General features: G+C 39.3%; 1 protein-coding gene across 1 annotated transcript in view; it reads left to right on the top strand.

The window, feature by feature from the left end:
- LOC121947349 (metabotropic glutamate receptor 7-like) overlaps window positions 1–25,902 on the top strand; it is a 133,252-nt gene that overhangs the window by 49,534 nt on the left and 57,816 nt on the right. The window contains exons 4-7 of the mRNA XM_042492355.1: window positions 403–557; window positions 4,456–4,593; window positions 6,416–6,616; window positions 17,996–18,135. Of these exons, the coding sequence (XP_042348289.1) occupies window positions 403–557; window positions 4,456–4,593; window positions 6,416–6,616; window positions 17,996–18,135 (634 nt within the window). The remainder of the gene's footprint in view (window positions 1–402; window positions 558–4,455; window positions 4,594–6,415; window positions 6,617–17,995; window positions 18,136–25,902) is intronic.

Here is a 25,902-nt window from a genome sequence, read left to right on the forward strand (position 1 = left end):
ATGGGAATACAGATCACAACAAAGCAACACAGAGATATTGTTTCATTTACAATGCCCCATGGGAAATATTTATGTAAAGAAACAAAGAATCAAACATTTAGTATCTGTAAATTCAGGATGAATGCAAGGGAAATGTAATAGATGAGTGGGAGACATGGAGATTATTGACTTTAACTCCCTGTGTTTCTCTTTAAATCAGACAAAAATAACATCTTTGCTTAACATAAAACACAAAGTAATAGTTCTTTTTCTTCTCACCTTTAATGAGATAAACTTAATAACTACACATGGCAGAGCTGTAAAGTCCAAACAACTCGACTTAAAGCTAGATGTGTGTAATATATATTAGATCGCACACACCTCTTGAGCTCTCTCCTAATTCACACATGGGTGTCCTTGCAGGGGAGTTCTCAATGCCACCAAGAGGGCCAATCAGGTGGGCCATTTCCTGTGGATTGGATCCGACAGCTGGGGGGCCAAGAGCAGCCCGATCCACCAGCTCGAGGATGTGGCGGTGGGAGCAGTCACTATACTGCCCAAACGCTCCTCCATTGCAGGTACACACAGACACTCACTGCACGCTTCACCACATGCTGTGTAACTGTATTGTTTTTTTTTTTCTGTTGTACTGTTTTGTTGGGAGTAATTGCCTTTTCTCGTATCCCAGAATCAAAATTTCTGTGACAAACACCTTCAATAATTGTTTCTCTGTGAAACAAGCTGTGAACACAACAAGGACATATTATCCCCTTTAAAGAGACAGTTCACCCAAAATCAGTAATAAATATTTTTCCTATTATCTGTAGTGTTATTTAGCAATCTAGATTGTTTTGTCGTGAGTTGCTGGAGTGAGCGTTGGAGATATCGACTGTAGAGATGTCTGCCTTTTCTCAAGTATAACTGAACTAGATGGTACTCGGCTTACGGTGCTCAAAGTGCAGAAAATATACATTTGAAAAACTGAATAGCAATGTCTGTTTACAGAAATCGTGACCCGGTTGATCAAAATGATCCACAGACCTCTTTGTGAGCAGTTTCTTGTAGGAACTGTTTTCTTTCTACTGAATTACACCTACCTAGCTCACCTAGTATCACTGAGCTAGCTAACACTACAGCTTAACTGAGGAGGAAGCCATTAATGTTTGCATCTTGTGCTGTCATGTGCATGAGTCACTTGTCCATGAGTAGATGCACATGATCATGGACTGCATAAATAATGGACGTAGCTACCAATTGTCATATTATACCCTCAAGTTTGGTGTTCTGTCATCACGATCTTGTTTTTTTGAAGCCAGAAGTGACCATATTCGGGCAAAAGGCTGGCACTGTGAAAGCTGTGGACACTATTAGCAGACAGCCTCACTCAAAGCAGCCCGCCCCTAAATATGCTTAACTTCTGGCGTTAGTAGAATATAAACGGTTGAGTTATAAAATTAATTCACCCCTTGTACAGTTGTCAAGAATGTTGAGGTTAGCTATAGAGACGAAAAAAAAATCAAACATATTTATTTCTGCTGTAAAGTTGGGCATTTTAACATGTGTATCTATGTGGATTTGCTCTATTTTGGAGCCAGTTTCAAGTGGCTATTTGAACTACAGTTTTTGACACTTTTGCATTGGCTTCATTTTTCTGCCTCGGAGGTTGCCGCTTGATAGTGATACAGTGTAGTTTCAGTAGAAAGAAAATAGTTCCTGCATTAAAATGCTCACAACAGCATGTGTAGATTATATTGATAAAGCGGGTTATGATTTTTAGGAGGAGATGTTGTTGAGTTTTTCAAATCTATTTTTTTTTGTGGTTTGAGCACCACAAGCGTGGTGAGTGCCATTTAGTTCCATTATATTCAAGAGAAGGCAGACATCTCTACAGCCAATATCTCCAACACTTGGCAACTCACAACAAAACAACCTATGCTGATAAATAGCACTGCAGGTAAGATAAAAATGTGTACTTTTAATTTTGGGGTGAACTGTAACTTTAAAATCAACACAAACTATTATTACTTTGTAAAGTTGATACGGTGAATGTTTTGCATATAAGCATTCATTTAGAGTTTTGGTTGTGAGATATATAGAGATTATGTTAGCTGCTGTTCACAAGCTTCTTGTTGACAGTGGAATAATTGGAGCTTGTTTGTTAAAAAGGTTGCCTGCTACATCTGTATCAGCTTGGCCAGTATCAATGCAGATCGTTAAACTACAACAGTGAGGTACAAGTTGCTAAAATGCTCCATAGAGCTGAGAGGAACTGCAGATCCAAGTGATAATTCTCTGTGGGTTCATCACTTCAAACGACCTCTTTCACATTACACATACATCTTGGTGCACCCACATTCCCCTCTGCCTCATCTGTTTCTACATTTCTCACAGTGACTTTGGACGATCCTCAGAGAACGAGTGTGACCTTGTTGTTGCATTTGGCCGTGGGTTGTACATGACCAGACTAAAGTCAGTTTGGACAAATTGGCCACTCTGTAGATTTTATTAGCTACTGGAACCAATAAATTTAAGCGGTGTCACCTTTTGCTGTCATCGCAGATATATTTATCAGTGTAGTTTTACTTATTTGCTTTATCTCCAATTTCAGCCTGTTGTCTGTGGGGAAATAGTTATGTTTGGGCTCTGCTGTATCGCTGTTGATTAAGTGATGAGTCTGAAAAAAACTTTACTTTAGTTTATGATATTGAGCATTGATCGTATTAACATTTTCTGAGAGTTGATCTCTCTTTAAAATTGTGTGCAACATTCAGAGCATGTCTATGATTCAGAGTATTTAGCGCTATAGCGCCGAAAGAGCTAACAGTGGTAATGTGGGGTGCAGTGTTAAATTCATTATTAAACTAAGACGAAAGATGTATGTCACCATCCTTTTTTTCTATGACAAAGACAAGACGCCAACAAGTATAAAAAAAGCTTGCCAGTGACACACACAAAAAAAGAAATGCATGTTTCATATATCTAAAATGTGACTTAGCCTTTTTGTCTGATGACTAAATCAAAAATAGCTGCCAGAATTAAAACACTGTTGAGGGGTGGGGCGCGTATCAGGGATTATGTTTGCGGGATCATGCCGTGAGTTGGTATGGCTTTATCAGTTGTAGCCTAAACGTTTTATGAGCGCAGTACAGAGTGTCAGCGATTAGCTAGTCAGGGAGATACACACACAGGGACTCACATGCACTAACATGCACACATGGTTAGCATTGTAACCACAACAAAGGACAGAGAAGCTCAGATTACAACACACACAGATAGAACGTGACCTCATTCTCTGGTCACGATGCCATTATTCTGTTTTATCTTTACACAGCAAATAGCTGATTGCTGCTATAATAATGCTCTGAATGTTGCACACAGTTCCTTTAAAGTTCACCCACAAGAAAAAGGGCAAAGTTTTGCTGTACAATGCCTGTACAAACTCTCTACAGAAATAGAATATTCACAGCATGTACCATCTATTTTAAGTTATGTCCAGTGTCACAATGCTGATAACCACCCGTCATTACAATTGAGGAAATTTGAAAGTCTGCGTTTTTATGAAGCTTCCCGTAATTAGGGGAGGTCTAGCCAGGACAAATGTACACTCTGGAGGCAGCAAGAATATTATTAATCCCCCATGCATCATTGATTGTCTTTTGAAAAGAAAATCAGCTGAGTCATTGAGCTCTGATTAGCAATTATCATCTCTACCCACGACTCATCTGATATGACTGGAGAACGGAGAGTGGAGACACAGACAGAGAGACTTTATAATGTGAATTCCAAATTATTCTCACGACAGAAAATTGTGAAACAAAAAGTTAAAAATAAAATAAAATAAAATACAGAAAATAAAATACAAATCTAATGGAGAAGTTTTGTCCCCATTCAGTTCCTTGACCCACATTGGGTGGTAAAGTTGCACAAACAAGAGAAAAAAAATTCAGCATACAAGCCATTTTTTTCTTTTGTTGCAGCAAGCAAATTACCTTTCCTCAGGCTAACGATTCATTATCAGAATAAAGCTGATTCTAATGCTTCATACAGGCACCTAATCCCTGTTGAAATAAGTGTTAAGATAATACATCATGCCTTCAGTCCATTTCTATAGTAATGGATTTAATGAAAGGAAGAAAACCTGTTCAGCACCTGCAGGACCTTGCAGCCAGAGGCAACAGGCTGCGGCACCACTTACATTCCCTGCGTTATTTATTATGCATCCTGTTTTTTAATTAATGTAATTTCCTAGATGAAAGAGGTGATTAAAGTTCCATAGGGCTGGAGAGGAAGAGGAACCACACTGGTCAAATTTTGATGAAGTGGCTTGCTGGTGCGCTTCCAACACCTAGCGGCCACCAGCACAGCACCACCGCCGCCACCACCTCAACGACACTGCTGCAGCAAGTTTCACTTCATTTCCTCCAGGTTGATAATTGGTCCGGAACTGAGCCCTTCTCCTCTTTCCTCTTTTTCCAGGGTTTGATGAATACTTCACCGGGCTCACCCTCGAGAACAACCGCAGAAACGTGTGGTTTGCTGAGTTCTGGGAGGAAAACTTTGACTGCAGGCTCCTCAGTGCCTCGAAGCGAGAGGATACAAGCCGTAAATGCACAGGTACATGACTATCTGACATGAACATTTCTGTTCTACACTAATAGACGATGCATATTTTCACCCTCCCTTGTCAGGCTGACGTGACCTTTTTTTCGCATTAGAAGCTGCACATTGACTGTTGAAGTTTTAATTCAACCCCTCTTGTCTGCTACGCAACCAGAGAGTCTAACACCAGGTGTTTCTACCCAGCGGGTGCAGGACAGGTCGAGTTTATTATTAGAATAATAATGCACCACGTGTCTTAGTCATACTACAGTTACAGACCGTCTGCTCCTGTGGCTAATGTCCTGTAACTCTTAAATCCCATATTCCCTCTCTTCCCCCTTAACCCAGTCACCTTGACGGCTCAGCAGAGTCGTGCAGTGTGTACTAACCACACAGAGCCAGAGTACACTTTATTTAGGCTGGAAATTACAGGCAAATGACAGAGAGCTAAGTGAATGCCCCTGTTCTGCTTTATTACCATCTTTGTGGTAGCATTAATGATAGTGTTGTTAACAGTGATGCATTCTCGTGTTACCTAAACTCTGCCTGTCAACGGTGTGACAGGCATTGCACTGCATTCATTATCTATGAGGATGATGCCTGCGATGTGGGATGCTGTATTAATCTTGCTCGCATACGTGATGACGGTAATGGCAGTGTGACACAAATTACTGTTTGCTGAAGGATTTTGTTTCCTTTATAATCTCCTGTTTGGCGTCTTTTATCATGCGTCAAAGACAGAAGACGCACGTCCACTCAGTCAGCCCCACAAACCCTCTGTAAAATGCCTGTAAATGTCTTTTATCTTCTTCGGCTATACAACTGTCTCTATATCCTCTTTTTTTTTTTTTTTTCCTTTATACATTGAGTCGAGGTGATATTTATGAATGTTATACGCAAATGGGAGGCATTTGCATTCAGAGGCTCACCGTTTAGCAGCCTATGCAGAGTTCCAAAAAAGCAAAAAGGTTCTGTGTGGGATGAAATGTATGTTAAGTTCTGTGAAACGGCTTGAAATGTCAGCACAGATTGCATTTGACCTCCTTCAGTTTGTGCACATTCTGATATGTGTCCTTTTAACATCCTCTGCCCCTCCACTGAGCTCTCCATGTGAGCTATGAGCAGCTCTCACTGAGGAGAAAATTGTCTTTTAGTATTCAGTTATTTCCTTAATAGTGCTTTTTTGTTGGAGCTTGAATATTGAAATTATGATGATAATGATGATGATCATGATGATTGGGATGATTATTTTTAAAAGTAGTATTTTTGTTGTTATAGTTTTCATTTAATCTTTGAAACCGGGAGAATGAAAATAGCCAATTCACTGTGTAACAAAAACAAATCTGGCAGAGGTTGTACATTACGTATTCAAGCTGAGTATCAGCAGCATGAGGCAAAACCTTTACAGCAGCTCATAGTGAAAGGGCAGTGCACTGGGAGGAGGATATAAAAGAGCAGGAAACCACTGAAGAAGAGTGTGTTGCTAAAGTTCATGGTGAGCTTCATCACCTTGACGATGGGACAAGTGAGGTCTGTCCTTAGCAGTCTATTACTTTGTAATACACCGCAGTAATTCAATCGTAGCCTGCTGTATTTGTCTCACAGCTCAGCTTGATATTTTCCACTTGGGAATTAAATGTGTCTTCTTATGCACTCTGCCACATTGTCCCTTTCGGTGTAATTCCCGCAAAATCACAATTGAAGTCACAGGCAGAAAATGGGGAATGGAGGAATAAAAATGGAGCTGGGGATGATAGGGAGTGCTGAGAGGAGGTAATGTCTGTCGGCTTGTGGTGTATTCGCCTGTAAGTCCTCTTCTCTCCTTCTCTTCCCTCAGGCCAGGAGCGCATCGGGATGGACTCCAAGTATGAGCAGGAAGGGAAGGTGCAGTTTGTGATTGACGCAGTGTATGCCATGGCCCACGCTCTCCACAACATGCAGAGGGACTTATGTCCTGATCATCCTGGCGTTTGTCCACAAATGGAGTCTGCCGAGGGAAAGACTCTGCTGAAGTACATCCGAAACACCAGCTTCAACGGTGAGTGACACATTGTAAAAGTCATCAGACTCTTACAGAATTTGTGGAAAAGATAAGTGAAACTGATTATTTTATAACTTCATGCCAAGTTTTGGAAGATAGTTTTAATGGAATAATCTCTAGATGAGAATAATATACTTGACAAAAAAAAGTATGATCGCTGACGTATGAATAAACTACCTAGAAACAAAATGAGATAATAAGTTTCCTAACAAATTAGTTTAAAAGACTCAACTACTTTGGTTAAACATACGGTGCAGGAATTGTTAGTTTTACTGTTTGTAAACAGTATCAACCAGAGAATGTGAAAGTGAAAGCCAACACCAGCTTTACCCTCGTTTTGGAACCAGCTTTGTCCGGTTGGCGTTTTGCCTCACTATATTTGCCTTTTCTTGGCACTATGCTTGTGATTTTCGTAGCTTCCACTTAAATGTGTGGAACAGTCTGGCACCTGGTTGTTCCTTTGTTATTGTACCGACCTCACCTGCACCCTGTCCCCAGAGCAAAATAAGAGGAAAATAAGAAAATACAGGTAGAGGACAGGGCCTCAGCAGGTATAATGCCACACACTTCTACTGGGTCACAAGTGATGTTTAAGAGGATTACTTGTATGTGAGTCCATACATTTTTTTCAAGAAATTCCTGCATAGTATACCTTAAAAGAAAATGTTCAACACTGTGGGAAATACACTTATTATTAGTGATACTTAGATAAGCAGATTGATGCCACTCTCATCTCATGTTTGTACACTAAATATAAAGGTACAGCCATCAGCAGGTTAGCTTACCACAAAAAACATTGCATGGCTTACCCATAAAGCTCCATAATTAATACATTATATCTTGTTTCTTTAATCTGTACAAAAACAAAATATGAAAACAGTATGTGGTTTTAAGTGGGGCTAGGTACCATTTCTTGACTGGAGGCAGTTAAGCAGAGATGTATGCTGTGTCCTAATTCAAATACTTATGTTACTACAGATGTATTCCACTGTGTAGATTATGTATTTACTTGCATATTGTGAGAATTTTGACAGAGTGGTGTTTTCTATAATCAAACGGCTGTTGGGCACTTACCAGAAGTGGCAATGGCAACATTTGATTGTATTTCTTCTTTTAACGGCAAATTGCAACTTGACGCGGCATTAACGCCAACATTTGACTGTGATTGTCGCCCGCCAAAATATCTGCTGGCTTGTGTGCTTGTTCACCGGAGCAACCGCGACAGCTGCAGCTTCACCCATTGCCATTTTTACAAGTGGAAATTAGTGGTCCCTTCCCTCTGCTTAGTGTTGCCAACATGGCAACTCTCTGACTAGATTCTGTGTCTGTTTATTCTGACTTTATTTCTAAAAAGTGACTAGCCACAAACTTGGAAAATTATTCAGGTCATCAGAGGAAAGAGAGAAATAGATTGTATTGTGATTTATTCCCATGAATGCAGCTCAGTGCAACCCCCCCCCCCTCCAGGTGTATAAAAGGGCAGAGGGAGAGGAGACATGAGAAAAGACAAGGGGACAGCATTCCATTTTTCACTCTACTGTTATTTTCTAGGTATTACACACATACAGGCCTGAAATACAGATACGCACTGTGACGGACAAAAACCCACAACAATCTGTTTTTCCCTTACCTGTTTAAGTAGCACAACTGAGGTAGCACGCTCCGTTGTTCTGCTCCATCTGTGCACATACATTCTCACACACATCCCCATACATGTGGCCACTCACCAGACGCTGTAGGCTCACCTGTTTGGGGTCGACTGGCGAAACAGAGCTGAACTATTTCTGCAATTAACTAGAGTGCTCCCTAGCTTGTAATGCTGGCTATATGGCATGTCCAGGGGGAGGGGCTAAGAGTCACCAATTTTTTTTTGACTACACCATAATTTTTCACATTTGTGAGGAGTCTGTGGAAGAACCCCATGACATGCACAAACTGAATTTACACACATAAATTAGTGGAGAGATTTCAGAGGGCTGCCTATGGACAGGCACCCCTAGCAGTTGGGGATTCGGTGCTCAGCTCAAGTGTTCAGGGGCATGAACTGGCACCTCTCCAGCTACCAGTTCACACTCCGTGTTTGGAAATGCGAGTGCTCTTTGGTGCTCTATAGTGCCACAGCTCTCATGCCATTCAGATGTTTTGTTGAGGATTTTTCTGTTAAATCTAATTCAGCAAATCTTTAATGCTTCCATGAATGCATAATGATGTAACTAATATGTAAATTAGCATATGATGTCATCTGGTGACTTTCAACAAGTTTTGGAGCTATTGCTGGCTAATTTTATTTGGAAAATAGTTGGCATCACTTCCTCTGCTTAGTAGTCAAAGTAAATCATACTTGGACTCATAGTGCACCGCATTTTGTCACAGTGTGAATCAGTTATGCACTCAAAATAGTGAGTGTAAGTACATAAGAATGTGAATTAAGACAAAGCACCAGTCGAGGACATAACCGCCCGTACAGCAAATTTTTGTTAACCAATAGTTATTTTGTATGAATTTAAAAAACAACATAGATTAAGAGGTGCTGGCTGGCTGATTTTTGAATCCTTAAATCGAGTCAGGCTAGTTGTCTCCCCCTGTGTCCAGTCTTTATGCTTAGCTAATTGTCTCCTGACACCAGAGTGGATAGAGTGACATCGATCTTCTCATCTGATTCTCAGCAAGAAAGCAAATCAGCATAATTCCAAAATACCTAACAATTACTCTAAACTCGCAGGCCCACATCAAATAGCCTCAATTATGCACATTTTAGAAGGTAACTATAGCACTTTAATGTTGGAATTAAGCTCAAAATATAGATGACCCAGACAGGATTTAGTCTGGCATGGATCTTCTCATCGTTCTTGGCAGGAAAGCAAATCAGAGTATTTCTTAAAATGTCAAAAAACTTTATCCTCCAAGTATTTACTCAAAGCTGCTGTGTCCACACCAATCCGCAGTGTCAATTTAAAAAGCAATCTAGGGAAAAACAAAACTGTGGACATAAGAGCCAGAGTCATCTCAGTTTCAGACCATAAAAAGTAGGCAAATGGGTAATAAGTCAATACCATTCCCTCTGTTTTATGCACCATAATGCAGTTTCTTGTGGGCTGGCTACAGTATAAATTTACATTCAATTTTTATTCACTGCTCAAAGCCCCAAAACATTTTTCTGGATCTGAGTGATATTTTGAGCCAATATGATTTATTATGGGTCTGCCAGAACTTGAACCTCTACATTATTCAGCCCTGTGCAGAGAGTGATGGGGAAGATACTTAACAATTAATGGCAAATAGCTATTAATGACAACCGCTCTGAAATGCAGAAGTGATTGTAGGGAGAGAGCCAAATGGGAGATGAGTTTAAAACAAGAGAAACCTTTGTCATTACAAATGTGCCTGCATGTATGTCAGCCAGTGATCATTAGACGCTCCTCTGAAGTACGTTGTGCCTTCACAAAATGTTCTAGATAAGACTCAGCTGTTTAAAGTAACGAATCAGCGTAATCTTCCCAACAAAAGTGGCCTACTTTTAGATGTGGACCCAGCTCCCTCTGTCTTTTTTGTCAAGTATTAAAAACTCTACTGTGATGATGATGGTATGTGGGGTTTGATTAGCTATGAGGAAAAAAGTACTTAAATGTAGGGGAGCGCAGGGTCAGTTGAGAATAGCATGTGAGAATGCAACTATGTCTTCCATCTCATACTCAGCCACATCCTCACTTTCCCTTAACTCTTTACACACTTTAACTCTTAACCTTTTAGCCATTACTCACATTTTATTCACATTTTTCTACAGTGTGTTAGCCATGTTTGTCTCCTTTGTTATTTTTCTTCAACCATACTGATATTAGTTATGACACATACAAAAAAAACATATCGGTGGAAAGCTGATTTTGTTGCCCATCAGTTCCTGTTAGTGTTACGGCTCATTTATACTCCTTCACCCATAGATTTGTCTGTTTCAAATACTGTAAACGTCACTGTCCTCATTCTTAGATGCGTCTTTATGATGGTACAGATACAGTCAATAAATAGCGACTACAGACAGCAGAGGTCTGTGTGTTCATTATATACATCCATTCACTGTATGTTTTTTTATGTCATCGTACTGATTCATTCAATTATACCATTTTTAAAAAAAAATTCTGTCTCGCCTCCAATGTTCGAATCTTGCTTGAACTATGCTACACTGCCTCCACAGTCTCTGGTGGTAATCCTCTGTTTGGTCCTTTTTCTTAAGCTTTTAGAAAACATTCACAAATACAGACAAAATGAAGGGTCTGCTGTCTACATCTCCGTGTCTAACGCTGAGCATAAATGAGCTTTTAGCTATCTTTATTTTGTTTGCTCAAAGTTTGTCTCCTCTCCATGGGACTGTTATGACAATTACCCAGGGGCAGTTGGGGTGTTGTTTATAATTCTCACCTTGTTACAAAATAACAAAAGTAGACAAAAAAAGACAAAAGCTTTTCCTAACAAAAAAAAAGATCCATTGTGAAGTCACTGGGTGAATGTTTACTCATTAGGCAGGGAATCGGAAACCCATTTTTGCCCCCTTCAAGAACTCCTTTGCTGCATAGGTGAATTTATTGACATAAATATTTTTTTTTCTGAAAGAAATATGTGAACACGCAACAATTTTTAAATTTAGACTGCAATTTTTTCAATTTGAATGATATATTTTTAGCCAAGAACAAGGTGATCCATATATTTAAATGAGAGGAAGGCGGCAGAAGGGAAGCAGAAACTAATGCTAACCAGCTGGTCCATTTCGGCATTACCACAGCACCTTATGTTAGCTCATATTTTATTTTATTTATTTTTCTCTTTTCTCATTTAAACTGGTTCTTTGGGGAAATTCGTTAGCTTTCACAACACCGCGCAGCAACTCGCCGCCTCCCCTCCATATATTTAAATAAGAGGAAGGCGGCAGAAGGGAAGTGGAAACTGTTTCTAATCAGCTGGTTAATTTCGGCATTATTACGGTATCCTATTATAGTATATATTGTATGTATTTTTATTTTCATTCTCTTTTCTCGTGGATTTTTCCATTTGAACTCCTTCTGAAAAATGCGTTAGCTTTCATACCGCTGCGCGGTACCTCGCTGCCTCGCCGTCATTCATTTAAACGAGAGGAAGGCGGCACGATGGAAGCCAAAGTTGTTGCTAATCAGCTGGTCAATTTCAGCATTGCCACTGAACCTCATGTTAGCTCATATTTTATTTTATTTTTGAAATTTGCGTTCTCTTTTCTCATCGACTTTTCCATTTGAACTTATTCTCCTAGAAAACTCGTTAGCTTTCACAACACCGCGCGGCAACTCGCCACCTCCCCTCTATATATTTAAATTACTGTTCGATTAGTCTGTCAGTATTGGAGGGTTATTACGTGGTGATACAAATATTCTCTCTCCGCTACTTTACTGGGATAGATATATTGTGCTAACTATTCAGTACAGATCCTGCTGTTTCATTCCACTCATTTAAGTTCATATTTCCAAAACGAGATATTACATATAATATGAGAAGACACATCTTGCTCCCTTGTCTGGTTAAATGATTGAATGGATAAAGTAACAGGCATACCAGAGGTAGTCTGATAACACTTTTAAATATCTTTGCCTACAAAATATGTGCACTTTTGAAAGATGTTTTTGTCATTGAATCAGTTTAGTATTTAAAAATCAAGTTCAGATCAGCCTGTTTTTCTTGCACCTGCAGCACATCCCGAGTGTCATTAGTCATTAACCGTGTAACCAATTTGTCGTGAGTGACATATCCTGCTGATGTTATCCATACTTGTTGCAGGTTTTTTTTTTCAGTAACTTTTTAAGATGTGGGTATTTGTCTGACTCTGGCACAGGAAGAAGACCTCCCCATTAGTAATCCTGCCTGCAAAGCTCTGATTGGCTTGGTTATTTTCCAACCAACAACAGAACTATTTGTATCACTGAAAAAATCGAAGATGTGGGCAGTGATTCAGAGGTCTGGAGCCACCCTATGACATTTCTACCAGCCAGCTTTGGTATTTTTCAACCTGGACCCTATTTTCCCATGTTTTAGTGTCTAGGTGACTAATGGGAGCAACAGAAATTGGTCCAGTATTGAGCAAAAGTGCGGCAGCTGGCAGCAGCAAAAAAGGCTGCAATGTAACCACTTGGGGCAAAGTCATCCGAAATGCAAGCCCACTTAAAGTGCTTGTTTTTGCCACTGACAGGCCCAGACTATAATTCTAAGTGTTTGACAGCATTGTGGAGAGGATTCTCGCAGAGATAAATCTTGTTGAAGAGCACGATTAATTTGTTCTTACCAGAAACATCCCCAAGATCATTATCACCAAAAGTACCAGACTATATTTAAATAAACAGAAATTTTGTGTGTATAGAGCCAGCATATTTTCACATCTAACTTGCTTAATTAAGGGTTTATTTCGACCAAACCAGAGATGGTGATTATTGGAACAGTGGAAAGAGGAACCAAGACAGCTTTAAGTAAGTTTTATACCTGCTTCTGTTGACTTTAAATGAAGTGTGTTTATGATGATAAAATGACCTAGTATTTAAAAAAAGCCTGGTGGGTATGGTGATAGCGATTTTGGGGCTGTTTGTGGTTAAACAAAAAGAATCTTACTCTAACAAAAGTCTATGTCTGTAGGGGCACTTCCCATAATGTTGTCAGACACTTAGAATAATAATCTGAGCATGTCATATACAAGCACTTTTAGTGGTTGTAAATTAATGGTGCACAAATGCCCCAAATGGTTATATTGCAGCTTGTTTCACTGCTGCAGCTGCAGCTGCAGCCCTCTCGCTCAGTACTGGACCAATTTAAATAATTGTTGTTCTCATTAGTCACATAGTCACAAAAACATGGGAAAGGGGCCAGGTTGAAAATACTGAACTGACCCTCTAAGGATACAGGCTGGCAGTATATCATATTTTTGTTATTGTCAATGCATCCTCAGCTCTGTCCATGGCTGCCCCAAGTCTATTCATTCCTTTTCTTTACAAATGAGTCACAAATGTACAATTTTAATTTTTCAAAAGGCTCTGTAATTTTCTAAATCAGCAGGGCACTGTAGTTTTTTTGTCAGCATTAGTCAAACATGCAAATGTAGTACATTTGCTTGTGACTAATTTCAGATGCGACCTGATACGTAATTGCTACCCTAGTGAGTATTTTCAACAGCAGAACAGTGTATATAGGATCAAACAATGCCCATATTCATCATAAATAAGGAACACGTCACCCAGTGTACTGATGTGATTTTGATTTGTTTTTATTCGTTTTTTGTCTTTTCTTAGAAAAATATAGAATTTCACCAGAATTGTTCATTAGCAGATTATGAATATAAAAAGGCAACTTTAGTGTCTAAAATTATAGGATCCATACAAAGATCATATGCAGAGTTTATATTATAGATCAGTATGAGCAACACATTGATTATATTTAACAGGGCAAATAACTCTTCACAAATACATCTATACAAAAACATGTACAAACAAACAAGCAAACAAAACAAACTTCTGTCCGTGAGCTAATGGCTAAAGAGCTGCCTGCCTTTCTTTAACCCTGTCGCTATGGCAGCAGCGCAGAGTTTCAGCAGGCAAGAAACCCTCAAGATTTTAAGGTGGAACTAAAGAAACAGTATATATGCAGTCGCCTGTGCAGTGCTAACATTTCAAGGACACCTTAACTAAGTGCAGATTCATGCATGGGATTGAGAGTCTGCTGTACAATCTCAATAACCATCTGGGGCTGTGCTGACTTTTTTGAGGGGGTGATTTTCAGCTTCCGAAAAACATTTACCTCAGTGTGGCACTGACAAAGAACGCGGCTCATTTCACCTGAGCCAAAAATAAGATCACTACCGTCTCTACCTCCTATACTTCTTCCTGTCTTGCCTTTGAATTGTGAAACCTTTTTACTGGCAAGCAGAGGTTGTTCTGCTGTGGCTCTCTCAGCTATATCTCACTGCCCCTTATTGCATTTAGAGACTGGAACCACGCACATTATCCTGTGTATGTGCCACAGCTAATGTATGTTTGAGAGAGAAGGAGTGTAAGCCTCCTTTGTTGGTCTCCCCACTGCGCCAGAGTCACAGAGCTGAAGAGTGAGAGGCAGAAAAAAAAGGAGAGAATAATGATGCGAGAGAAACACAGCAGTGGATCCCCAGTCCACCCACACTGCTCGGCACAGCACAGCGGCAGTGCACTTTTGTCATGTCTTAGTTCAGAGCCACATGCAAATGCATAAATCTTTCATCTTAGACAGCGTTCTCACTAAGGAGCCTACACAGACTATTTTGCTCCCTTGAAAATATCAGGCAACAGAAAACAGAAAGGAATTTCTAATGCCTTTTTATCTGCACACACAGAAACACCACTTAATTATTTGCTCTAAAGCTGAAGAGCGCCAAGTGCCCAATCACTCATGTCACTTTGCTGAATGACTTTTGTGTGTTTGTATAGCTGTATGTTTTTGCCGGGGCGTCGAGTAAGAATGGTATCCCTGTCATAGCTTTTGCTCACAGGAGTCAATACCTTGTCAACATCTTTATACACTGTGTCAACAATTCTGCTGACTGTTTGGTGGAAGCAGAAGTGACAGGACAGCGACTGCCACCCACCGCGCTCTGATTTGGTTTTCACATAGAGAGAGTTTTTACTATGGGCTTCACAAGCCCACTTGAATAAATTCTGAACACCCGTCCTGCCTCATTTTCTGTGCAGGCACATGAATACCTGTGAATTAGTGTTCCAAAACAGGAAGTCAAGTCAAGTCAATTTTATTTATAGAGCCCATTATCACAAAACATGGTTTGCCTCAGAGGGCGTTACAGTGTACAACATCTCTCTGCCCTTAGACCCTCACATCGCCCAAGGAAAAACTCCCGAAAAAGAACCCCTTTAACAGGGGGAAAAAAAAAGAAGAATCCTCAGGAAGAGCGGCAGAGGATGATGAGGGATACCTCTTCCAGGACTGACAGACGTGCAATAGATGTCGTTAATAACAAATGAAATACAATTGTGGCAAAAAGGAAAGAGAAAGAGAGAGGGGGGAGGGGGAGAGAGGCACAGCAGGAAGACCAGTGGGTCAAAAGACTCCAGTGGTGCCATTTCTGTAGCCTGGTGAGACCATCCTGATGATATGAGCTCAGTTTTGTGTTTCTCTCTCTGTATCAGTTTGGACTCGCTGCCGCCCCAAACACTTTCAGCAGACAGGAGTACTCACCTTGACAGACCAACTCCAGCCACATTACACTGCACAAAGGCATTGTTATTTTAAACAGTAAAAGTAAATCTAAAAAATACAATTTATATTCAATATTTTTATGTGATGTGTTCCTTGTTGACAACAATCCCAGTAAAGTTTTGGCAATACAATGGAATTTTCTGAATATTTCGCCATTTCTCATTCAGCAACCAGCTGCCTCTGGAGTGTCAAAATAGCAGTTAACAGCATCCTTGTTGTTCTTCCAAAGCATTGTTAACACAGATCTGCATGGCCGTGATCCCCAGCTCTACAGCCTCTTCTATTGGCTCCTGTATAAGTGCAATCAATGACAAAACAACAATGAACATTGTTTTTTGGAAACATCTTCATCACCAGCAGAGCCAGTTGATAAATCAAGCTTTTGTTAAATCCGGTCTGAAGAATGGGGAACATGTCTTTTACCATGTGCATGCTCTTGTTCTTGTTTATTTGTTGTTATTGACTCTATTTCTGCAATAACTTCAATTATCACTGTTTACTAAGTCAGAATCAGCACGTATTGCTTTTTTGCTATTTCTGTTTTGTAAGCGTAGGTCTGCATTTTACATTATCAACTGTTACACAGGCCCTGACTGGCTGCCTATGTTGTCAACTACGGTGTGTGAGTGTGTAAAATAAAATGTTTCGCTCACATCATCAGGATGGTCTTACCAGACTACCATTTCTGCATGTGGAATATATGTGCTGTCGCTTTGCGTAACAGCAGAGGGATTTGTGGCTCTGCATCAACATGGAAATGGACATTTAAGGTCTTGTAAACTGACATTTGTAACGCACATCAGCGTCACAAAGTCAAATAGAAACATTTGTGTGCTTGTGCATGATATATTTTATTAAAATAGCCCCATTTTCTGGTGCCTGAAATGGGCTTTTTCTCTTTCTACCTCTGCCTTTCTTGTTTTACAAGAGTCTTTTGGCCTGAAACTTTTGTAGCATATTCAATGACAAGTGTCCTTGGTAGTAAAACTGGAGGGAGATGAAATTCCCTTCTGGCTAAAAACGAAGGAAAAGGTGGAATGGCCCTCCATTCAAAAGCCACAAGCTCTGCTCTAGATACAAAAGACAACATGTTCCCAAAAGTGTTTTGGACATATGCTGCTGGTCCTTTCTCCACACTTTTTATAGCCAGAGCTATTAAAGTACTTAATTCCCATGCCAAGTGTCATCAGACTCCCCCCGTCCCATTTTGAAAATGGTATCTCCATTCGTGCTTACGAGCTGCTATATGCAGTGCCAAGGTGAATAGACTTGTAAAATGCAGCAGTTGTTCATTCTCTCTCAGCATTGTGGGATGATAAAAATGACCTCATCAACAATGCAGACCTCATGTATAAAATAGAGAACAATCGTTTTTTCCCATTAATGCCATTCAACGTTTACTTTCGCCAGGGAAATCTCATGTTGACTGACATCTACATTAACACACTGTCTTGCACACACTCTGCAGCCATAATTGAGTGATATGCACGCATAGAGGCAACTGACAGGCTTGAGAGCTCGCACAAATCCACATTTAAAAATCTCATTTTCCTCATGCGCAATGTTTCAGGTGTCCGCAGTCCTCTCTGAGCTAATTAGTGAAATCTTCAGGGCTCTGCTTGAGACAGGCTGCTGCACACTGAGAGCAGATGGGGACCGTATGATGCTTTGGCTGACCTGTTTATCCTCCCTACATCTCCTGTTGTTGTCCACTTTGTGATTGAAATGCATTACCTTTAACCTGTGGAGATGTGCACTAATTTGAATTTCTGATATGAAAGCACAGCTGAGAGTTCATATATCTAAGCATGTTTCGAATATGAAAATGTATTCCTCCAGAGGCCTTTGTGCTGCCGTGATGATGCATAGGAAGCAGGTGAAAGTGTGCTATGTTGGTCAGTCGGGAGCTTACCTTCCTGTACGTGATTATCATAAAGGTTCAGGTCATTGTGTTTTAACTCAGAGTAACAGAGTCAAACACTCTTACCCTTTGTGTGGTCCACCACACAGTAAAAGCCAAGGGGTTAAAAGTTCATGTTTTGTTCCTATTAGAAGAGGTGCTGTCATACCAGCGACTAACACTTTTCTATCCTGCTGTATTTTTCCTGCATTTGTCTCTCTCGCTCTGTACAGGCAGTGCCGGCACCTCTGTTGTGTTTAACAAGAACGGCGATGCTCCAGGACGCTATGACCTGTTCCAGTTCCAGATGACCAACTCCTCCACCCCAGAGTATAAGGTGGTAGGACAGTGGGTGGAGAACCTTCAGCTCAGGGTAAGACGATTTACTGATACTGACAGCGCAGGCGACAAACTCACAGTGTCAGAATGTTGTTAAAAATGCTTGTATCTAAACAGGATGTCTGGGCTCAGTCATGCGAAAAATTTACAAGCGTGAAGACTTTCTGTGTTTTCCTAAAATTGAAATCTCTTATGTGACAAGGGGGTGCACATTATTTGCATCTCAAATGCGGAGAGAGCTCAGGTGCAGACACGTTTTACTTTCAGCCTAATTGATGTATTCTGGGTGCAAAAAATGAATCTGTTTGTGCAATTTAGCAAGAAAAGAAAAGTGTTACTCTCTACCCAGAAGATAAATGTTCAAAATTCTTCAGGTATAATATTTTTTTCTCCAACAATGAATAGAGAAACATGTTCACACACACATTTCAGTGTTGCCTAAAAAGGTAAACCAAATATTAAATGTATTCTAACATCCTACTAAAAGTTACTTGTAGACTTTTTCATAACTGAGCACATTGGTGTGCATTTTGGGGGAACATGTCCCTCTTAATATTTAGAACATGTGCCATTGTTTCTGCCAATAAAAATATGAAAGTAGCATAGGATAAAATTAATGACATTTTCACCATGAATTGATTTGAGAACAGGCACTTATTGGTGCATTCAAATTCACCAGAGTGGAGAAAATTAAGTGCTTGACACTCACAACTTTCTGGGGGAGAGCCCAAACCCCCCCGTTTTATATGTGTCTCGCCCCAGTGTTGAAGCAATATCCTTTATTAAATGTGTTCACATGGACATGAACACCTGTTTCTGAAGTTCATCTTGGTTATGATCATCGTTGAGGAATAGTGTTTACATGAGCACAGAGAAATCAGGTTATTCATATTCCCAGTAGTCTGACCTAGACAGACCTATCTCGCGTTGTGCCGGCGCGAGAGAAAGGTCTGGCTAAACCCATTATAATTCCACACTAGAGGGGAAAAGGCTATGAATTGTTTGTATATCTTCATGCCAATAACAATTGTTTGGCGGCTTTAAGCCCAGGATGCAGCATTGGTGCTTTTGCAAGTTGTGTCTGGAGGGAACTTGTTTTGATGCAACATTTGCACAAGAGAGGGCAAGCCCCGGCATCAAAATGGCTGAGTCCCTGCAAAAGAAAACATTAACACTAGAGCTGTCATGTCATGCGTTCATCGTGATGTGATTTTTTTTAAAAAAATGTTTTTGTTTTTTTAATCATGCTAATTTAATGACATACTAGCTTGTCAGGAAGGGGGGGTTAATTCTGGCAATGGGAAAACAGAATGGTCATTTCACAGGGGTTCCTTGACCCCTGACCTCAAGATATCTGAATGAAAATGGGTTCTATGGGTACTCATGAGTCTCCCCTTTATAGACATTATGCTGGTCCCATGCAGTTTTTTGCTGCCATTTGATTCCTATTCAAGAATCTGATAAGAATTGCTTTAATAACACAATTAATTTAAATATAAATGGGCGGTTAAAAACAATAATCTGGAAAATATCTTTATCTACAAAGAACCAGACAGAGCAGATAACTGTGGGGAGAAAAAAACAAGGCACTCCATCTTCAGGTGAAATAATCCCATATTTTTTCTTTGAGCACAGGCGATCTAACAGACCAACACATAGTGACGCCAGGTCTGAATACATAAAGATAGAGATGATTTCACCTGAAGACAGAGTGCCTTTGGGGGTTTTCTGTTGGTCTGCATTTTGACACTTCCATGGATAAAAGTATTTGTATCACTTTAACCGCCCGTCTATGTTTAAATTAATTTTGTGTTTACTGTCCGATAAGGCAGAGGTTATTTGTGAATTACGTGCCTTTTTGAAAAACATTCTTCCTTTAACTTGTCTAACGAAAGAGCAGCTGATGGACCAGCCATCAGAGCAGCACTTCCTTAATCCATTGTAACCAAATCTATAATTCATTAAGATTATATTCTTACATTCAAACAAAATATGACACTCATCTCCCAAACGATTTGGATCACAGACGCTGCAGATCGTCTAGTTTCTACAAGCCTTATGCATCTTTCAGTGACTTTCCGGTGCTGTTCACTTTAAAATTACAAATAGCCTGCTTCTACTTTTGGTTTTCATACAACAGATACTTTTCCAGTCTAATACGCTCACAGCCATTTTGCACTAGATAGTCCTCCAGGTCTTGACAAACAATGCAAACAACAATGGTGATCATTTTTCACCCTGTCTCACTGCTGCGAGGCTTGCAAAAAATCTCAGTTCCATTAACAAATATGCATGATTTTATGTTTTTGTACATATTCATTACTACATCAAATAATTTACCATTATTACCTGCTTTGTAGCAGAGTGCTTCCCTCTAGACAGTATCAGAAGCCTTATTATAAATCAATGAAAGAACAAAGCAACTTTTTCTTTATTAAAAACAATGCACAACAAGAATGAGTTTCAGTAAAAAGATATGATCGATGGAGGAATAAACCTCCTTCTTAATCCTGCCTGAGTTTCCCTCAGGATAGAATTATCCTCACATAACTTACAGAGCCTTGAATTTAATACATTTGGTAAAAGTTTACCCAGTCAACTCAGAGGTGTGATGCCTCTGTAATTATTACAGTCTCTGATGTCACCTTTCATCTAAAAAAAATGTCACAATTAAACATTGCACCCAATCTTCAGGAACAACATCAGAGTCTAAAACCTTGTTAAACAAAGAGACATATAGGGGCATAAAAATGCACGCAGTGCTTTTAAATTGCTCCTTCAAGACTCTGTCTATTCCCGCTGCTTTTCCCAGTCTTAGTTTTAGAATAACCTCCTTAATTTCTTGCTTAGTAATTGTAGCATTTAAGACATCACTGTCAAAAATATGTCCATTATATTTAGCTTTAAAAAAACGAATTTATCAGTACATCCCAGTCAGACAACCTTATAAAATGCTTGTTGAAGTCTTTAGGCATAATTGTACATTGTTTCTTATCTTAACTGCAGCCATTCAGCATCTAACAATAAAGCCAAAATCCTGTGTGAAAGAGGTGGTCAGTAACAGGCTTATACCCTCAGTCTACATCCTGTGAGCCAGAATTTATCCCCTGTATACATAAAAAATACAGCTAACCCAAGTACTGATTACTGCATGCCATTTGCACAGGCACTGTGATGTTTACAAAAACAAACTGGCAGTAGTCGATAAGAGCAACAGGAAATACTAAATTGTACACTGTACATTTACAAGCACTCGTCAGTGTTACTGTTAATTTCTTCTCTGCTCTGATCGCCAACAGCTGTCCGCTATGAGCTCCGACAACCGTCTCCCTCTCTCTCGCTTGCTAGATCACATACTCACTACATACAGAGCTATTCCTAAAAAGAGCTACGTTACCCTTAAAGCACAGTCCTCCACACTGATGTCAGCCCGTCACTGACACAATCACAACATCTGATGGATGAAGATGCACACCCTGTTTCAGGGTTCCTAGACATTTTTATAAATAAAGAATATAATAGAATAGAGTAGAATGACCAATAACACACAATACTGTATACTTAGACACAGCAGCAATCAGTGTTTCCTGTACACATGCCTTTTTGCTGATTCGGTGACTTAGTTGGTCAAAGTTCACCAAAGTTTTACTCTGCAGTGGAAGTGAATGTTTTATTTGTCTCTGCTAGCATTAAATTAGCGGGAGGCAAATATTCAACCATGTTAATTTCAATCATGTGACCACGCCCTCAAACGCATAGATGGAATACTGCAAAAACCCAATCATTAACAGGTTATTGATGTCCATGTAAATGCACCGATAAATAAAAAACTGCTTTTATCAAAGACTATAAACTATGCAAAAGCTGCTTTTAAGAGAAAAAAAAGCATGCAATTATTCCACAAAAGATTTAGAAATCAGAGACACAATGCAGCACTTTTAGTCTGTCACATTTTGTATTCTTTTAGAAAGGGGTTTAATGTGTTTCCACCTGTGAAAGGATGTCAGAGTAGGACTAAAACATCACTGAGGGCTTGATTTGAGAGTTTAGCATATAAAAGACATCAGCAGATATTACTCCACTGTGAGTCCTCTCTCGCTGCATAGGTCTGGAGGACTGATGGTAGAGGAGTAGCAAGAAGAGAACAACATTTTTTTAACCCAAGTGTCAAACCATATATGTTCAGTGTTTGGCAGCAGAGAGCTGCTGAAGATGTTGACTTTGTTGGAAACTGACACCTAAATAAACACCTCCCATGTTACTCCTGATGTAGCTTTTCCTGCAGGTTTTACTGTACATGGTGAAACTCTGAATTTATCTGGTGGAATTTAAGGTACACCCATGAGAACAAGATATGAAAGTTCTGGGTCCTTTACAGAGAAACTGGTGGATTTTAAAAGGTAAATATATATATTTTTAGCATATTCAAAAGATAGCAGAACTCAGGGGATAACAACATGGATTGGGCATTTTTCATTTCATGGGAGCTTTAAATAACTACCTGCAGAAATATACTGTGTAATATCAGGTTAGGCGTGGAGCTGGAGACAGCTGCCGCGCTGCTTTTATAGGTGCAAGGTGTTGGTTTTTGTAGCTACTATGATAGATCTCACTGTCACAACACAAAAATGGGCTCGGGTGATTCATGTGGTCAATAAAGAAACTGATGAGTTTTATTTTATTTCAAGGCAAACGTGGTTTGAAATAGCCCGTGTTGTATGATAGCTTCAGAGCTGAGCTGAACATTTCTTTGTATTTCCATGTAACTCAGCTTACACACAAAAAACATGACATTTACATACAGATGAGTTAGCATTTGCATAATGGCTCTCTGGTTCATGAGAATTACACTCAACCGAATGGATTGGATGGCACAGGTGGAACAATGTCTGCTGCTGGAGATTTGTGCTGCATTCTGTTTTAGTGTAATTACAAACCAAATGCTGTTATAATGCAATTATATTCCTATGCAATAGCTGTCATTTTGTTCAGTAACACATTATGGGGAAACCTCATTCAAAGGTTATATTGAGATGAGCATCCTCATCGATAAAGGAGCTCAATGCAGCACTGTTCCACCTCACAAAACCGCAAATTAACTGTAAAATTAACAACTAAAGCAAAACCCAAATGAAAACTATGGCAGCCGAATGAGTCCAAGGTGTCAAAATCTTGCTTCCGGTCTCCATAGCAACAGAGCTGTTGGTCTCATTACTGTTTCCACACTGTGTGTAATCGGGAGGTTTTCCAGTGAGCACCATTCATTGTCCAAATAACAAATGGCACCTTCATGCCCTCAGATAAATGGCAGATGATAATCTACCTAGACACCAGAGAAACAACACATTTGTCACACAGGTACACAAAACACACACACACACACACACACACACACACACACACACACACACACACTCTAGGTGCGTGTGTGTGTGTGCTGCAAAGGTGCAGCTGTATCTGCAATTATTGGCAGTTGCCACATTAGGAGGAGGCGATGCTGTTAGTTTCCTTAGCTGGATTCCTGTTGTATGTGATGCTATCCGTACCTGGTGGAGATTTTTTTTTTTTTTTTTTTTAATCTGATGATGTTAAAGAGCAACATGCGAGCGTACAGCTACAAGTGGTGAGACTGTGAGAATTTTCCTGTGTTTGATGTTTTCTCATATTGGTTTGAATTCCATTTCACACCACAGAAATGAAAAGATCAGCAGCACAAATTTTTAAAGGAATATTTTGACATTTTGGAGAATACACTTATTCCTTTTCTTTTTTCCCCAGAGTTAGATGAGAAGATTGATGCTACTCTCATGTCTGTGTGCCAAATATGAGCCAGCTTAGTTTAACAAAAAATCCGCCTACCAGCACCTCTAAAGCTACCTAATTAGCACTTAATATCTCCTCTGTTCAACTGCAAAAATTGAAGTGTAAAAATAAGAAATGGTGGTTTTACAGGAGGTAGCGTGCAGCACTTTTTCTTGAAATCTTCTTTAAGTCTGACAGTCACTGTGACAGCAGCAGCCAGTTTTAGTATGGATTAAACAAACAAGATACAACACGCTACTTAGTGAGCTTTAGAGGTGCTGGTAGGGTGCTTCTTACCTTTGGACAAAGCCAGGCTTGCTGTTTCCTCATGCTTTCAGTCTTGATGCTAAGCTAAGCTAAGCGGGAGCAGCTCCATATTTAACAGACAGACATTAGAGGGGTGTTGATCTTTTCATCTAACTCTCAGGAGGAAAACAAGTATGTGTATTTTCCCTGTGGAATTTTCTTGTAAACAAAATAAGCTATGTTTATGAGTGTTACCCACTAAAATGGAGTGTGTGTATCCTTGAGTTCTAACAAATGTGATGAATTCATGAATGCATTCTTCATGAAACATTTGCAAAGCTGATTTAGTATTTTAAATGCAACTTTGTAGATCAACGTTTGCATGTGTGCAGTCTTGTTCTTCTTCATCTCTATAAACAGATTATTGCATATGTGCAGAAATCTGGAGGCAACAGGATAAGATGTTGGTGTTGGAAGCAATAATAAAAACAACAACAACAACAGCAACAACAATAATAATAATATAAATAATAGCTTGAATTTCTAAAGAACCTTTCACAAGACCCAAGGATGCTTGACACTGTAGAGTAAACAAAACTAAACAACAACAACAAAAAAAACTGAAAATGAAATAATGCAACTGGCCTACATGTTGATTTCTACCAATATCAAAAACAGATATATGTATTTTTTAATTGACAAAGTAAATATGTGTAAAACATCAACCCTATGTTAACGTTTTTTTCTTATTTTGCACAATGAATGAATATTACATGCATTGAAAAGCATTGGATTTAATGTCTCCATATGCTGATCACTGTAAGAGTATGTGTAATATCATGTTAATTCCATTCCAGAAGAGACTTAATCATTGAATCTAGATGGGGAAAATAATGGATATACTGTTTTTGGTTATCAGCCAAATGAGTTGTTATATGTCGAATTATCAAATATCGGCAAAAAATCTAATTTCATGCATCCCTACAAAATACAGCACTTAGTTTGTCGTGGAAATGAATGATTTGAATGATAAATGAGCAGTTCTAGACCTTTGAAATGTTATCAAACTAAATGCATCAATTCCTAATAGTGAAACAAAGCATGTCTCAGGGGTTGTGATGCTTAAAAAAATCACTACTGATTAACAGACATCTCTCTCACATTGTAAGTCTATGGGGAAAAAAAAAAACTTTTGAGCCCAATGGCATCACACAACACACCCAGAAGTTGGTGACACACTTGAAAAAAAAAATTCCTAGCTCTGTTTGAGTTCTGAAACTCTATAGTGTGCCTGTAAGTCATGAATTCACTGTCAACATGACATAATGCACACTACAAAAATTAACACAGGAATTAATTCCTGTTCATTTTCAATATAGTTTTAATGATATGCCACTTTATGATTTTACTGTAGTTTGTTCCACACTCGTTGTTTCAAAGCACCTTTCAAATCTGTCATATTCAAGCAGTTTAATAATCATACCACCAAAATATGTAATGTGCTACTTTTCTTTTTATCATATTGCTGTGAAGCTGCCATGTTGGAGAATCTTAAGTCTTCTGGTGCTTTTAAAGGCATGGCATCAGTGCACTTTCATAATAAATAAAAAGATCAGCTCAGAGTGTAATGAAAGCTTTTAAAACACCCTAACAAAATATGCAAGAGCCCTAAAAAATTTCATTTCTTCACAGCTTTTTTAAGGCCATCTTGTACATTCAGACTATGGTTTGAGCTTAAACCATGAAACACCTC

This window comes from Plectropomus leopardus, chromosome 8 (genome assembly GCF_008729295.1).
Source record: "Plectropomus leopardus isolate mb chromosome 8, YSFRI_Pleo_2.0, whole genome shotgun sequence".
NCBI classification, from domain to species: domain Eukaryota; kingdom Metazoa; phylum Chordata; class Actinopteri; order Perciformes; family Serranidae; genus Plectropomus; species Plectropomus leopardus.